The sequence below is a fragment of the Mauremys mutica genome, chromosome 13 (assembly GCF_020497125.1).
Source record: "Mauremys mutica isolate MM-2020 ecotype Southern chromosome 13, ASM2049712v1, whole genome shotgun sequence".
NCBI classification, from domain to species: domain Eukaryota; kingdom Metazoa; phylum Chordata; order Testudines; family Geoemydidae; genus Mauremys; species Mauremys mutica.
The window spans coordinates 30,057,386-30,072,272 of record NC_059084.1 but is presented as its reverse complement, the minus strand read 5'-3'; the positions used below and the strand labels follow the sequence as shown (position 1 = coordinate 30,072,272).

The 14,887-nt window shown below is 41.1% G+C and overlaps 1 protein-coding gene across 4 annotated transcripts in view; it reads left to right on the top strand.

Moving 5' to 3' along the window:
• Positions 1-14,887, top strand: part of RBL1 (RB transcriptional corepressor like 1) — a 129,250-nt gene that overhangs the window by 50,785 nt on the left and 63,578 nt on the right. For all 4 annotated transcript variants that reach the window (XM_044985794.1, XM_044985796.1, XM_044985793.1 and 1 more), the window contains 4 exons: positions 1,115-1,281; positions 6,169-6,281; positions 8,096-8,199; positions 11,699-11,836. In XM_044985794.1, the coding sequence (XP_044841729.1) occupies positions 1,115-1,281; positions 6,169-6,281; positions 8,096-8,199; positions 11,699-11,836 (522 nt within the window). The remainder of the gene's footprint in view (positions 1-1,114; positions 1,282-6,168; positions 6,282-8,095; positions 8,200-11,698; positions 11,837-14,887) is intronic.

Sequence of the window (14,887 nt, the reverse complement as noted above, 5' to 3'; positions counted from 1 at the left end):
GCACCACTCCATTGGTAGCTTTCAAATAGATGGCTCTATCCCCCAGAGGATCTCTTCCCACTAAAGCTGCTATCCTCAGGTGGTATAGCAGCTTTAGTGCCATTTCAGTGGCTGGTGGGGAAGATGGCACAGGTGGGGCTCATTCAATAATGAGGTTGCAGGCATGTGATGCAGGCTAGAGCAGCCTTCAGGCTGGTTTAACTTGGACTGGGAGACTTGCACAGAGCAGTCCTGTGACTGGTAGTGAATTGGGCACCTTTGGAAGTGGATGGAGAATCCCCCCCCTCCCCCCATCTGTGTCAAATGCTCCTTGATTGCAGCTGGGAATCTGCCCCAAAATATTTCTAATATCAAATAACTTGTTTCTTAAAATTACATTAATTCACTTCTAAAGGAAGCTCAGTCTTCTGAATGGGAAACTTTTGTACTAAGGAGTGAACTGGGGTCTGTAGATAATTGAATGAGGCAAGGATAGAATAGGGGAAGTGGCTTTCAGTGGGCAGTGCGAGAAAGATTGGTTGTTTTATATATAGTCTTTCAGTGTTTACAAATACTGCTTCAGCTTTCTTTGAATGTCATTGCTTCACTTGAAATATTAGTAAATTTTGTAAAATATATGTATAATTTAAACCCAAATGTGGTGCATGCAGAGAAGAGCTTTGGAACTGAATTGCAATTGCAGCATGTATGATAAATAGATTAGATTAGAAGGGGAGGTTGATTATACAGTAGTTCTGTGTCATCAGGTAGTTGTGGCTACGTATTGGAGTGGTCTTGCCTTTACCATTTGTCAGTGTTTCAGTGATCTTAAACCTCTTTGTTTTTAAGACGTTTAAGTCTTGTATTTTATTGATTTCTCTCTTTGCTTAAACTTCTGACTTTTAGTTGGGGATTTCATTAGGTTTGTAATTTGTTATAGAACTTGCCCTTAAAAACACTTTACTTTAAATCTCAGCCTATTTTGTGGTAGTGACTGTAGTGGTGGCATACTCATTTTCCCTGTGGCTTGTGGTCTACCTGTGAGTTCTATGAATGACTTTGCAGTTCATGTCTCAAAATATCTGTAGAAACATAATTTTTGATGATTTAACTTATTTTCTCTCTTACCTCGCAGAAAAGATCATTTGCACCTTCTACACCACTGACAGGAAGGAGATACCTGAGAGAGAAGGAAGCAGTAATCACTCCTGTTGCTTCAGCAACACAAAGTGTGAGCCGGTTACAGAGCATTGTGGCTGGGTTGAAAAATGCACCAAGTGAACAGCTTATAGCTATCTTCGAGTAAGCATGTCACTTACCCCTACTTTCATTACAAAAGGTGACCCCTCTCTTCAGACTTGGTTTTGTTAGGCTACTACATTTTTACTCCATACTGAAGTCTCTTTAAAAGGTTTTATGAGGGTTGCTGGGGGAAAAGACCGACCTGTCGTCTTAGTGTTTCCATTTGAAAGGCCTTATTGTGAGGAACTAAACCTTTTATTTCTTAATGAATCTGTGCTTCTGGAAAAGTATGGCTTTAAAAAAAAAAAAAAAACCTCATTACTTACTGTTAGATTAATAGGGCCAAATGTTTTTACTTGTCAGCTAATCATAATTTGTGCATCTGTTTTTTATTGACACTGTTGGTATAACAAGTTTGACAGGAAAAAAAATCCATTTCTTAACAAAAGCAAATTTGGACAAATTAAATCCTAGTCTGATAGAAGTCATCTACCAAGGAAGAGAGTAGTATATGACAGTCCTGTCTACCGACTAAAGAGGCAGTTACAGTCTTCTTTTAAGTGCAAGTTGTGAAAGTGAGTAGAACACAGCCTAGAGCCTGCCATTAGTCTTTAGCATTCAGCTCCTCCAATGAACTTTAATCTTCTAGATTCATGGATTATAAAGTTAGAAGGGACCCATTACGATCATCTAGTCTGACCCCCTTTATAACACAGCCCATGGGACTTCTCTGAGGTAATTCCTGTTTGACTAGGGCATATCCTTCAGGAAAAACATCCATTCTTGACTTTAAAATTTCCAGTGATGGAGAATCCACCACAACCCTTGTAAATTGTTTCAAGATCTGCCCCTTATTTTGTTTCAGAGTAGCAGCCGTGTTAGTCTGTATCCGCAAAAAGAACAGGAGTATTTGTGGCACCTTAAAGACTAACAAATTTATTTTAGCATGAGCTTTCGTGAGCTGCAGCTCACTTCTTCGGATGCATAGAATGGAACACACAGGAGAAATTTATACATACAGAGAACATGAAAAGGTGGAAGTATGCATACCAACAGGAAGAGTCTAATCAATTGGGATGAGCTATCGTCAGCAGGAGGAAAAAAACTTTTTGAAGTGATAATTAAGATGGCCCATAGAAGGTGTGAGGAGAACTTAACATAGGGAAATAGATTCAATTAGTGTAATGACCCAACCATTCCCAGTCTCTGTTTAGGCCACAGTTAATTGTGTCTAGTTTGCATATTAATTCAAGTTCAGCAGTTTCTCTTTGGAGTCTGTTTTTGAAGTTTTTTTGTTGCAAAATTGCCACCTTCAAGTCTGTCACTGAGTGGTTAGAGAGGTTGAAGTGTTCTCCCACTGGTTTTTGAATGTTATGATTCCTGATGTCAGATTTGTGTCCATTTATTCTTTTGCGTAGAGACTGTCCGGTTTGGCCAATGTACATGGCAGAGGGCATTGCTGGCACATGATGGCATATATCACGTTGGTAGATGTGCAGGTGTACGAGCCCCTGATGGCGTGTCTGATGTGATTAGGTCCTATGATGGTGTCACTTGAATGGATATGTGGACAGAGCTGGCATCGGGCTTTGTTGCAAGGATAGGTTCCTGGGTTAGTGTTTATGTTGTATGGTGTGCGGTTGCTGGTGAGTATTTGCTTCAGGTTGGGAGGCTGTCTATAAGCGAGGACTGGCCTGTCTCCCAAGATCTGTGAGAGTGAGGGATCATCTTTAAGGATAGGTTGTAAATCTTTGATGATGCGCTGGAGAGGTTTTAGTTGGGGGCTGTAGGTGATGGCTAGTGGCGTTCTGTTATTTTCTTTTTTAGGCCTGTCCTGTAGTAGGTGGCTTCTAGGTACTCTTCTGGCTCTGTCAATCTGTTTTTTCACTTCAGCAGGTGGGTATTGTAGTTTTAAGAATGCTTGATAGAGATCTTGTAGGTGTTTATCTCTGTCTGAGGGATTGGAGCAAATACGGTTGTATCTTAGAGCTTGGCTGTAGACAATGGATCGTGTGGTGTGACCGGGATGGAAGCTGGAGGCATGTAAGTAAGTATAGCGGTCAGTGGGTTTCCGGTATAGGGTGGTATTTATGTGACCATCGTTTATTAGCACAGTAGTGTCTAGGAAATGGACCGCTTGTGTGGATTGGTCTAGGCTGAGGTTGATGGTGGGATGGAAATTGTTAAAATCACGGTGGAATTCCTCGAGGGCTTCTTTTCCATGAGTCCAGACGATGAAGATGTCATCAATGTAGCGCAAGTAGAGTAGGGGCGTTAGGGAACGAGAGCTAAGGAAGCGTTGTTCTAAGTCAGCCCTAAAGATGTTGGCATACTGAGGGGCCATGCGGGTACCCATAGCAGTGCCACTGACTTGAAGATATATATTGTCCCCAAATGTGAAATAGTTGTGGGTGAGGACAAAGTCACAAAGTTCAGCCACCAGGTTAGCCGTGATATTATCGGGGATACTGTTCCTGATGGCTTGTAGTCCATCTTTGTGTGGAATGTTAGTGTAGAGGGCTTCCACATCCATAGTAGCCAGAATGGTGTTTTCTGGAAGATCACCGATGGATTGTAGTGCCATCATGTGCCAGCAATGCCCCTCTGCCATGTACATTGGCCAAACCGGACAGTCTCTACGCAAAAGAATAAATGGACACAAATCTGACATCAGGAATCATAACATTCAAAAACCAGTGGGAGAACACTTCAACCTCTCTAACCACTCAGTGACAGACTTGAAGGTGGCAATTTTGCAACAAAAAAACTTCAAAAACAGACTCCAAAGAGAAACTGCTGAACTTGAATTAATATGCAAACTAGACACAATTAACTGTGGCCTAAACAGAGACTGGGAATGGTTGGGTCATTACACTAATTGAATCTATTTCCCTATGTTAAGTTCTCCTCACACCTTCTATGGGCCATCTTAATTATCACTTCAAAAAGTTTTTTTCCTCCTGCTGACGATAGCTCATCTCAATTGATCAGACTCTTCCTGTTGGTATGCATACTTCCACCTTTTCATGTTCTCTGTATGTATAAATATCTCCTGTCTGTGTGTTCCATTCTATGCATCCGAAGAAGTGAGCTGCAGCTCACGAAAGCTCATGCTAAAATAAATTTGTTAGTCTTTAAGGTGCCACAAATACTCCTGTTCTTTTTCCCTTATTTTGTGTTTGAATAGCTTCCATTTGCAGCCATTGGATCTTGTTATACCTTTGTCTGCTAGAAAGAAGAGCCTTCTATTATGAAATTTCTGTTCCCCATGTAGGTACTTCATATATAGTGTTCAGATCACATCAGATCTTCTCTTTGATCATCTAAACAGATTGAGCTCTTTGAGTCTGTCACTGTAAGGCAGGGGTAGGCAACCTATAGCACATGTGCCAAAGGCGGCACACCCAGCTGGTTTTCAGTGGCACTCATATTGCCTGGGTCCTGGCCACCAGTCTGGGGGGCTCTGCACTTTACTTTAATTTTAAATGAAGCTGCTTAAACATTTTAAAAACCTTATTTACTTTACATACAATAATAATTTAGTTATATATTACAGACTTATAGAAAGAGACCTTCTAAAAACATTAAAATGTATTACTGGCACGCCAAACCTTAAATTAGAGTGAATAAATGAAAACTCGGCTCACCACTTCTGAAAGGTTGCCGATCCCGGCCGTAAAGCATGTTTTTTCTAATCCTTTCTCATTGCTCTTCTCTGACCTCTCTCCTATATTCAACATTCTTCATGTTGGGGACACCAGAAATGGACATAGTATTCCAGTAGCAGTTGCACCCGTACCAACTAAAAGATTATATAACCTCTCTACTTCTACTTGATATTCCCATTTATACATCCAACACTCCCCCTCTCCCTCCCACACTCTTTCAGGGTCACTGCTCTGGGTCTCAAGGGCACACTCCATTTCCTCTTGTTTAATTTGTATCAATAGGTTTCTTCTGTCTCTCTTCCTCCTTCTCTCTCCCCCCCTCCCCCAAAACATCGGTTTTGGTCTTAATTGTGTGGTAGCAATTTGCATAATTTAAAATAATTTCTAAAATCCTCCCACAATCTCCCTGTTTGGATGCTCGGCGTTATTACATAGTACTTTAATACTGTTAAGATAATATAAAAGTAGAAGTAATGTAAGGTTAAAAAGAAACAAAAGTCCATTATTATTTCTAAAGAGGGGAGCTAGTGCACTGCTCTGGAGAACAGAATTCAGTTTATATAAGCACATTCTTTATCAAGCACTCCTCATGTCCAAAAATGATAATGGGGTTAGTCAGGGCTAGTCTACATAGGGAGTAATGCACACTATGGGGGTGAGATTCCTAAAGTACCCTAATGTGTTGCGGATTAATTGGTCTGTGCCTGCTGATGCACACTAAAAGTTCTTAGTACACTTTAACATAGTAAGCACTAGTACTTACTACATTAAAGTGCACTAGGAAGTCTTTAGTGTGCACCAGCAGGGTCTACTCAGAGCAGTTAATCCACAATAATTAGTGCCCTTTAGAAATCACACCTTCATAGTGTGCATTGCTCCACTGTGTAGACAAACTCTCCGTCTTCTCAAACTACCAAATCCTATATGGCCTTTTAAAAATATTGTACTGCTACTCTTTGTTCTGGAACACGTGGCATCTTTTCTTTGTGTACCACAGGTCAGTAACCATTAAACAGAATGTTGTACGTAACAGAATGAAATAAGGCAAGGTTACAGTTTGGAATCGGACTTGCAAGTAAAAGTATTAAAACCAACAAACTATCTCTCTTTCTGGTTAGCTTGTAAACCTTTTTGAATGTGTGCTGTCCAGAGTGTAAAATACATCACAGGATAGGACATTGGTTGCCAAGAGGAAAGCTTGGTGAAATTAATCCTATCGGGGGGCTCTTTTATGTTTCTGTAATACACAAATGAGGTTTCTCTCTGGGTCCTGCTATAGGTCTTGTGTACGCAACCCTATGGAAAGCATCATGAATCGAGTTAAAGACATAGGTGAGGCTTTCTGTCGGAGTTATACTCAGTCAACAGATGACCAGCCAGGATCTCACATAGGTAGGAATATGTGAAATGCATAGAATGTTTCAGCATATTGAAGTGCATCACTTGTGTATCAAAGGGGACACATTTATGGGAAGAAAAAATGCTTGGGCTGATTCTTCATGTACTTAGTAAAATGAACGATTGGTGTAGATGAAAACTGACTTTTCAATGGAGGGGCAACTCACTGCATAGAAATGTACTAATATTACTCCAGCTCCTCATTGATTGATTGGGCCAGGCTGATCAAAATTTTGAAGAGAGAAATGTCCTTATAGTGTGTGTTTCTGGGACATTTCATCCATACATCAATCCCAACTCCATGGAGGTGAAGGTGCCTTCAGTACAACTCCTATTGAGACATTTATAAGATAGTAAGAATATTGCATTGAAAAGTTTACTTTAATAAATAAGGGATGCTTTAGTAAAGGCAATAATAACTTTAAAAATATTGAACCACTACTCATTGGTTCAAAACTTGTTGCATCTTTTCATTGCAACAGGTCAATAATACCAAACAGGACATTGTACAGAGTTGAATGAAACCATGCAAGGTTATACAGTAACTCCTCACTTAACGTCGTCCCGGTTAACATTGTTTTGTTGTTACATCGCTGATCTATTAGAGAACATGCTCGTTTAAAGTTGTGCAATGCTCCCTTATAATGCTGTTTGGCAGCCGCCTGCTGCCATTGGAGCTAGCTGGTGGGGGCTTGGAACCAGGGTGGGCTGGCAGCGCCCCTCTGACAGCTCCTCTAAGTTCCCTGTGCGGCAGCCGCCCAGCAGACTATCAATTGCTGGGCAGTTCAGGTGTCCCTCCACCCACTGCCGTGTCTCTCTCACATATGCCACCCCCCTCAGCATTTTAGAAAGTGGAGGGAGTGGTGAGCTCCATTGGGATAGCCTGGGTTCATCATCATGTTCAGTTTCCACAGGGAATGTTTGCAGCCACTGCCACGTTTCTATTGTCTCTCCTCCCTCCATTCGTACTGCCTTGTAGAGTGAGAGGCTACATTAATAACAATATGTTAATCCTTGAGCGCTCAGTTGAGTGCTAGTTCATCATTTAGCAGCAAGGCATTCCCTGGGAAATACTCCACCCTCTGACTCCACCACCTCAACCAAGCTTCACAATCATTGCTGTGTACAGTATTAAATTGTTTAAAACTTATACTCTGTGTGTATGTATATCTAAATATACATAGTCTTTTGTCTGGTGGAAAAAAAATTCCCCCCATTTACATTAATTCTTATAGGGAAATTGGATTCACTTAACATCATTTCGTTTAATGTAGCATTTTTCAGGAACATAATTACAATGTTAAGCAAGGAGTTACTGTAGTTCAAAATAGGACTTGAAATAAATTGTATTGAAACTCTTAAGAGACTATAAATTTGCATTAATCTAACATTTTTAAGAGAGAAAATTAAAAGGAAATTGTATACACAAAAACTACATAAGTGGGAAAGCATTTCTTAATTAAATGAACTTTCTTGTATGGGTGTTAGTGCACTCATTACATATTTGAAATTCAGAAGACTTTTACAAAACTGGAGTGGAGACCTTACACATAAGCATTCCTAAAGTTTGAACTTCTAAAGTGTATGAAATATGTTAATTGCATGTAAGATTTGTTTCACATAGCATTACGAAAGACATTCAGAGTAGTATTTCCTCTTGGCTTACAACACACGCGTGTTTCTGTTATGGAAAGTAAAATACTGGTTAACTTAAGACTGTTTATTCATCTCCTCCTCCTCCCCCCTTCCCTCCCCCCAACTGCTGACTTGGAATACAAGCTTTCAGCAATGTTTGGTTTCAATTGCAGATTTTGCTGTTAACAGACTAAAACTGGCAGAGATTTTGTATTACAAAATTTTGGAGACGATAGTGGTACAAGAAACACGAAGATTGCATGGGAAGGACATGACAGTAAGTAGAGTATGGAACAGAAAAGCCTCTTCTTCCTTAAGTTCACCCTTGTGAATACTTTCAGAAAAATTATGTATTTGGGTCAGTCCGCACAGCTCCCATTTAAATCAATCTGAAGGTAGAATTGGTTCCTTGTCTATTCACTAGCTAATAGCAGATTGATGGGCTCAATTTTCCAGTTTAATATTAATTTCATTCCTTAAATGAGATTATTTCAACATATTTGACCCAGCTGTAATTTCCTGAGAGCTCAATATTTGTTCAGTACTGCTAGTCTTTCAACTAACATAGTTCCTTCCTTATATTTTCTTATGGCTGTGTACTAAATCCTACACACACTGCTGTATTACAACTAGGGATATAAATATCGTTTTAAATGTTAACCATTTAAATGATTAAAATTACACCTCTACCTCAATATAACCCTGTCCTTGGGAGCCAAAAAATCTTAAGTGAAAACCCTGTTATATTGAACTTGCTTTGATCCACTGGAGTGCGCAGCACCCCTCTCCCACCCTTAGAGCACTGCTTTACCGCGTTATATCCAAATTAATGTTATATTGAGTGGTGGTATATCAAGGTAGCGGTGTATATCATTTAACTGGTTAACTGATTAAAGGGAGAGGGGCTGGGGTTGCTCTGGCCAGCTGGTTCGGCTCGGGATTGGGGGCTAACGGTTAGGATGAGTAATTGGGTAAGACTAATGCTTATCAGTTAATTGTTTACTATTTTACATCCCTAATTACAACAAAGGTGAAATCTTACCTGATTTTAAATCAAAAACTGGATTGTCAAGTAATTTGAACTGATAAAGAAAAGTGACTTGCAAATATTTCTCTCCAAGATTGTTTTTCTTCTGTATGTTATGCTTCTCTCCTGCATCTCAAATGATTCCTTTCATCTGCATTTAATACTGATAACTCCTTTTTTTCCTAACTCATATGTGTCTGATATGTGAGATATACCTGTTACGGAGTAACTGGGCGATGCTCTGGAACTACTCCATACGAAGCCAGTCAGGACTCTGGGGGAGCATGCCTCCTCTCTCTTGAGCATACTGTCTCCAGCGCAAGAAGCTTACACAGCTTCGATCTTCCTGGGTCTGACCTTGGAGCATTCAGCGTCCCCTTTTCACACCGTGCACTTCCTACAGTGAGTCCGCACAGGTGGGGCTCCTGGGGAAGCCAGAGGGCCCTTCACCTCAACTCCGCAGTCAGATGTGACTCTCAGCCAGCCAGTAAAACAGAAGGTTTATTAGACGACAGGAACACGGTCTAAAACAGATTGTAGGTACAGCGAACAGGACCCCTCAGTTAGGTTCATCTTGGGAGTAGGGAGCTCAGACCCCAGTTCTGGGACTCCCTCCGTTCCCCAGCCAGCTTTAAACTGAAACTCTCCAGACCCTCCTCTGGCCTTTGTCCCTTTTTCTGTGCCAAGGCACCTGGTTGCACCATCCTCCTGGGTCTCAGATTACACTGGTGCAAATAGTAGGGCAGTCTCACCTGCCCCAGGGGCCTCAGCAAAATCACACACCCAATTTCTACCACCTAAGTATTGGTGCAGTACACACAGTATTAGTATGGGATAGTAAGACTCGCATAACAAGATGCAACATAACAAAATGAATAAAACCCCACTTCGTCACAATACCTGACTAGACTAGCGTTTGACAATAATAACTATATATGAAGGTGCCTGCAACTGCTAATTCTTTGCCTGTATTGTCTTTTAGAACATAGATGCTGGGCAAGGCATTTTTGTTCTCTTTATTCTTCAACAAAATTCCTGTATTGCTTTGCAGTAACTGCAGCTAGCGCACCTTGCATTCTGTTTTAACTCCTGGTGAGCAGGCTTTTATCCTTTTACCCAGAGTATCAAAGCAGCTTTACCATCATTGGCACTGTAGGTCTGCTTCCCCTTCGACTTGCATTATTATTAGATAAACAAGTATAAAACCAGCCTTTATCATTTGAAACTTTCTGAAAAGCGGAAAGTAATGGAAAGGGCAAAAGAAACAGTAATTGATCTTTCAGGGAAAAAATATATAAAGTAGTTGAACGTAGTATGATACTTAAGTATGCCATTGGAGGTTTCTTTTTTGTAGCTTAAACTGTCATCATCTAACAATGTGCTAGTTGTAATACAGTTGATTTATCTGCTATTTTTTTCTCCAGTGTGTCAGCACCTGTACTGCTTATAAATCAGCAAATCTGGCTGTAAAGAGTGGAACAGACCTGCTAAATGACATGACAAATTGGACAGAATTCATAGAAGAGCCACAAGAATGATTAATGGATTACCAAACATAGAATCATAGGACTGGAAGGGACCTCGAGAGGTCATCTAGTCCAGTCCCCTGCACTCATGGCAGGACTAAGTATTCTCTAGACAGTCCCTGACAGGTTTTTGTCTAACCTGCTCTTAAAAATCTCCAATGATGGAGATTCCACAACCTCCCTAGGCAATTTATTCCAGGGCTTAAACTTCCTAACTGTCAGGGTGGTTTTCCTAATGTCCAACCTACACCTCCTTTGCTGCAATTTAAGCCCATTGTTTCTTGTCCTATCCTCAGAAATGAAGAAAAACAATTTTTCTCCCTCCTCCTTGTTAACAACTTTTTATGTACTTGAAAACTGTTATCATGTCCCCTCTGTCTTCTCTTTTCCAGACTAAACAAACCCATTTTTTTTAATCTTCCCTCATAGGTCATGTTTTCTAGACCTTTCATCATTTTAGTGCCTTTATAGTGATAGACTCAAGGAGCTCAATCTATTTATTTTAACAAGAAGGTTAAAGGGTGACTTGATTAGTCCAGAAGTACCTACATTGGGGAACAAATAATGGGATCTTCAGTCTAACAGACACAAGTATAGCATGATCCAATGTCTCGAAGTTGAAGCTAGACAAATTCAGACTGGAAATAAGGGGTACATTTTTAACTGAGTGTAATTCACCATTGGAACAGTTTACCAAGCATCATAGTGGATTCTCCATTCCTGACAATTTTTAAATTAAGAGGGGATGTTTTTTCTAAAAGCTCTGCTCTAGAATTTTTTTGGCAAAGTTCGCTGGCTTTTGTTATACAAGAGATCCGTCTAGATGATCACAAGGCCTTCTGGCCTTGGAATCTATGTCCTTTGTCTCTTGACTTCTTTTTCAGTGCTCCCTCTTCTGTAACATTTTCCATATCCCAAATTTTAATTAAATTAAGTTTTAATTAATGGATAGTAAATTCAGGGAATGATTTAAAATAAAACTTAAATTCTTATTCTATATTTTTTTTTAATGCAGGCCTTAGCAGATCAAATCATCATACTTCATCTAGTGTGGATAGAGAGAGTGTGTGTGTGTGTGTGAGAGAGAGAGAGAGAGAGAGACACACACACAAGGAGACTGCTGTTCATTCTCAGTAATTTGGTCTCTCTGGTATCATTTAAGAAAACATATTTGAGTAATTCCTTAATGATGTGGCTGAAAACCATTTCTATGTCCTATCTAGGCTCTCTTGGAGCAAGATATTTTCCATCGTTCCCTGATGGCATGTTGTTTAGAGATTGTGCTATTCGCATATAGCTCACTTCGAACTTTCCCTTGGATTATTGAGGTTCTTGATCTCCGACCATTCTATTTTTATAAGGTAAGCATAAACGTCATGTTCAAATACTTGGATCTGTATTATTATAAACTTTTAAAGTACCTCTATTTAGTATTAGATTGACAGTCCTAGAAGCCCTCTATTCCTAGATTAGGTATAGAAGAGGGGCTAGTGCTGACCTGTAGCATATGTGCTATTTTAGCCTAAGGCTGCCCTTGAATATGCTACCAAGAATTGACATCTATTATCCAACATATGTAATACTTGTGACACCATTTCCCCTGTAATGTAAAGGAATAAAGAACTTGTGCATAGTTTGTATACTTTATTTAATTGTAACATGCTGTCAGTCAATTTTCAATTTAACAAATGATTTGTAAACCTGACTTACTACTGTGGTTGGTTGAATAGTGGAATAAAATATTCTTAGACTATATTTGACCAGTATTTCTACCAGTATTTAAATTTACTTAATATTTCACCAGTTATAGCACTGGTCACATACCACACAAATCTGAGGGAAATTCTTCAACTAATACTGATAAAATACTTCAAAATAATATATTTGTTGAGTGAGTACTGTTTGATCAGTCCTCCTTGTTACATCCCTGTTTTGTTAAATCTTTTCCCCTTCCTGTCTTTACTTAACTTTCTTTCCTGCAACAGAGCACTGTCTTCTCTTCTTGTTCCTCACTTCCACCTTTTTGTCACCTTATTCTTCCCGTTCCCCACAAATTCTGTACCTTTCTTCTTTACTTAACTTACCTTACCACAGTCTTATGGCCTCTCTCACAGACATACCAATACCTAGGCATCTAGTGAAAATTTTCAGGCCCTAATAGCAGGGCTTTGGAACTGTGCTCCGGCTCCACTCCAGGCAAAAAACCTGCAGCTCCACTGCTCTGGAGCTGCTCCAACTCCGGGCTCTGCTCCAAAGCCCTGCCTAATAGTCAGAGGTCTAACCAGCCAATTAAGATGTGGGAGGCCTGCTGTTCAGGAGCAATGCCCAAGATAGAAGCCAGCCTTTGAGAAACCAAGAGGGTGTTGAGACTCCAGCCACAGTGTTGTTCCTGGACCCTCGCTGGGGACCCCAGCCTGCCTTGTCAGTATGGTATATTAGGTATATCTCCCTGCCTGCTCTCCTTTTCCCATCTCAAAGCTTCTGTTTCCAACCTTCCGTAGCCTCCTGGCTGTTGACATTGGGAGGTTGGAGTGTGTCTGCTACTCTGCCACTTCCTCAGCTTTTGAGTAGCTACAAGAGTAGAGTAGTGGAAACATTCCCCTAGCCTTCATTTGAATCCCTTTCCTCAGGCAGTAGCCCCATTGTGTGTGCCTCTGATGTTGATCGCAGTTCTTCTTCGAGTGATTGCACATGTCCATTCCGATTTAGGTGTGCGAGTGCCCTGAGCACAGCTGTCAAAGATTTTTCCACTAGTGGTATCCGTAGCCTTGGTGCCGGCACCCCCTTCTGTTGCGTGCTTATAGCGCCAATATAAGAGCAATTACTTTGGCAAGGAGGGTTTCGGAGAGCCGAGCCCTCGCAGCAGAGCCACCATATACAGTTTTCTTAAAGATAAGGTACAGCTGCGGCCGCACCCAAAATTCCTCACAAAGGTTGTGTCCTAATTCCACTACAATCAGCCTATCTTTCTACCAATCTTCTACCCTAAGCCTCATGTGAATAGGGAAGATCAATGACTGCACTTCCTGTACGTCAGACATGCTCTGGCATTTTATATTGAAAGAACCAAACCGTTTCATAGGTCGCCCCACCTCTTTTGTTGCTATTGCTGACAGAATAAAAGGGCTTCTGGTCTCCTCCCAGAGGATCTCATCTTGGATCGCATCCTGTATAAGAACATGCTACGATCTCCAGGTGTCCACCCTCCGTCGAACTTAACAGCTCAGTCCACGAGGTCCCAAGATTCTTCGGCAGCCTTCTTAGTGCAGGTTCCAATCCAGGACTTATGCAGAGCGGCGACATGGTCCTCGGTGCATACCTTTACAATACACTATCCTATCACGCAGCAGGCGAGAGAAGATGCTTTCTTTGGATGAGCAGTCCTATAGGCAGCTTGTACTTAACCTCCGAGCCCACCTCCAGATCTACTGCTCGCTAGCCACTTAAATCAGAATGGACAAGTGCAATCACTCGAAGAAAAAAGTTACCTGCCTTTTGTAACTTGTCTATGAGATGTTTTGCACATGTCCATTCCAAGACCCATGTGCAACCCCTCTCTCAGAGAGGTCGGTAAGAAGAAACTGAGGAGTGCAGGCTCGGCCGGAGCCCCTTATACCGGCGTTATGAATATGTGACACCAGGGAGCGCTAGTGCTGAGTCTGTGGATACCACTAGGGGAAAAATCTCCCAACAGCTGTTGTTGGGGTGCTCGCACACATAAATTGGGATGGACATGTGCAACACATTTTGAAGAACAACGATTAGGAAAGGTAGGTAACCATTTTTCACCAAGCCTCAGCAGAATTAAATTTTAAATTGTTTTTCAGTTTCACTGTTGCTTACAGGGATTTGAAAAACAGCAATGAAAACAAAAAAAGATTTTTCAGCTTTGTGCTGTGTGTGGAAGCTCTGAGCCACAGCAGAGGCAATTGAGCTCTGGCAGTCTGCAGACTTACATTCTTCTTCGAGTGCTGTCCCTGTGGGTGCTCCACTTTAGGTGTTGGTGCACCCTTGCGCTCGTAATCTGAGATTTTTGGTAGCAGTTCCCAGTTGGATCATACATGCGCAGTCCCTGTCTCGTGCCTCTTCAGACGGTTAACTAGTGCTGTGCGACCAATCCCCTCCACCCCCCTCAGTTCCTTCTGTACCACCCTTGGATACAGGTCAGAGCACTTAGCAGAGCCTTGCTACTTAGTTCTTTTAGCCTATTTACTACCATTATTTAGTTAGTTGATTTTGGTTTTTTTCTTTGTCCTCATCACCTCTTCTAAAATAAATTTTATTATGATGATTCTCCTCATTAGAAGTTAGATTTTAGTTTACCCTTTAATCAGCCTCTCTGGGGGCAAAAGCCTCCCCTGATGGGAATGCCCGAAGCCAGGGAAGGGGTGCCCCCAGCTGTGGCAGGTGTG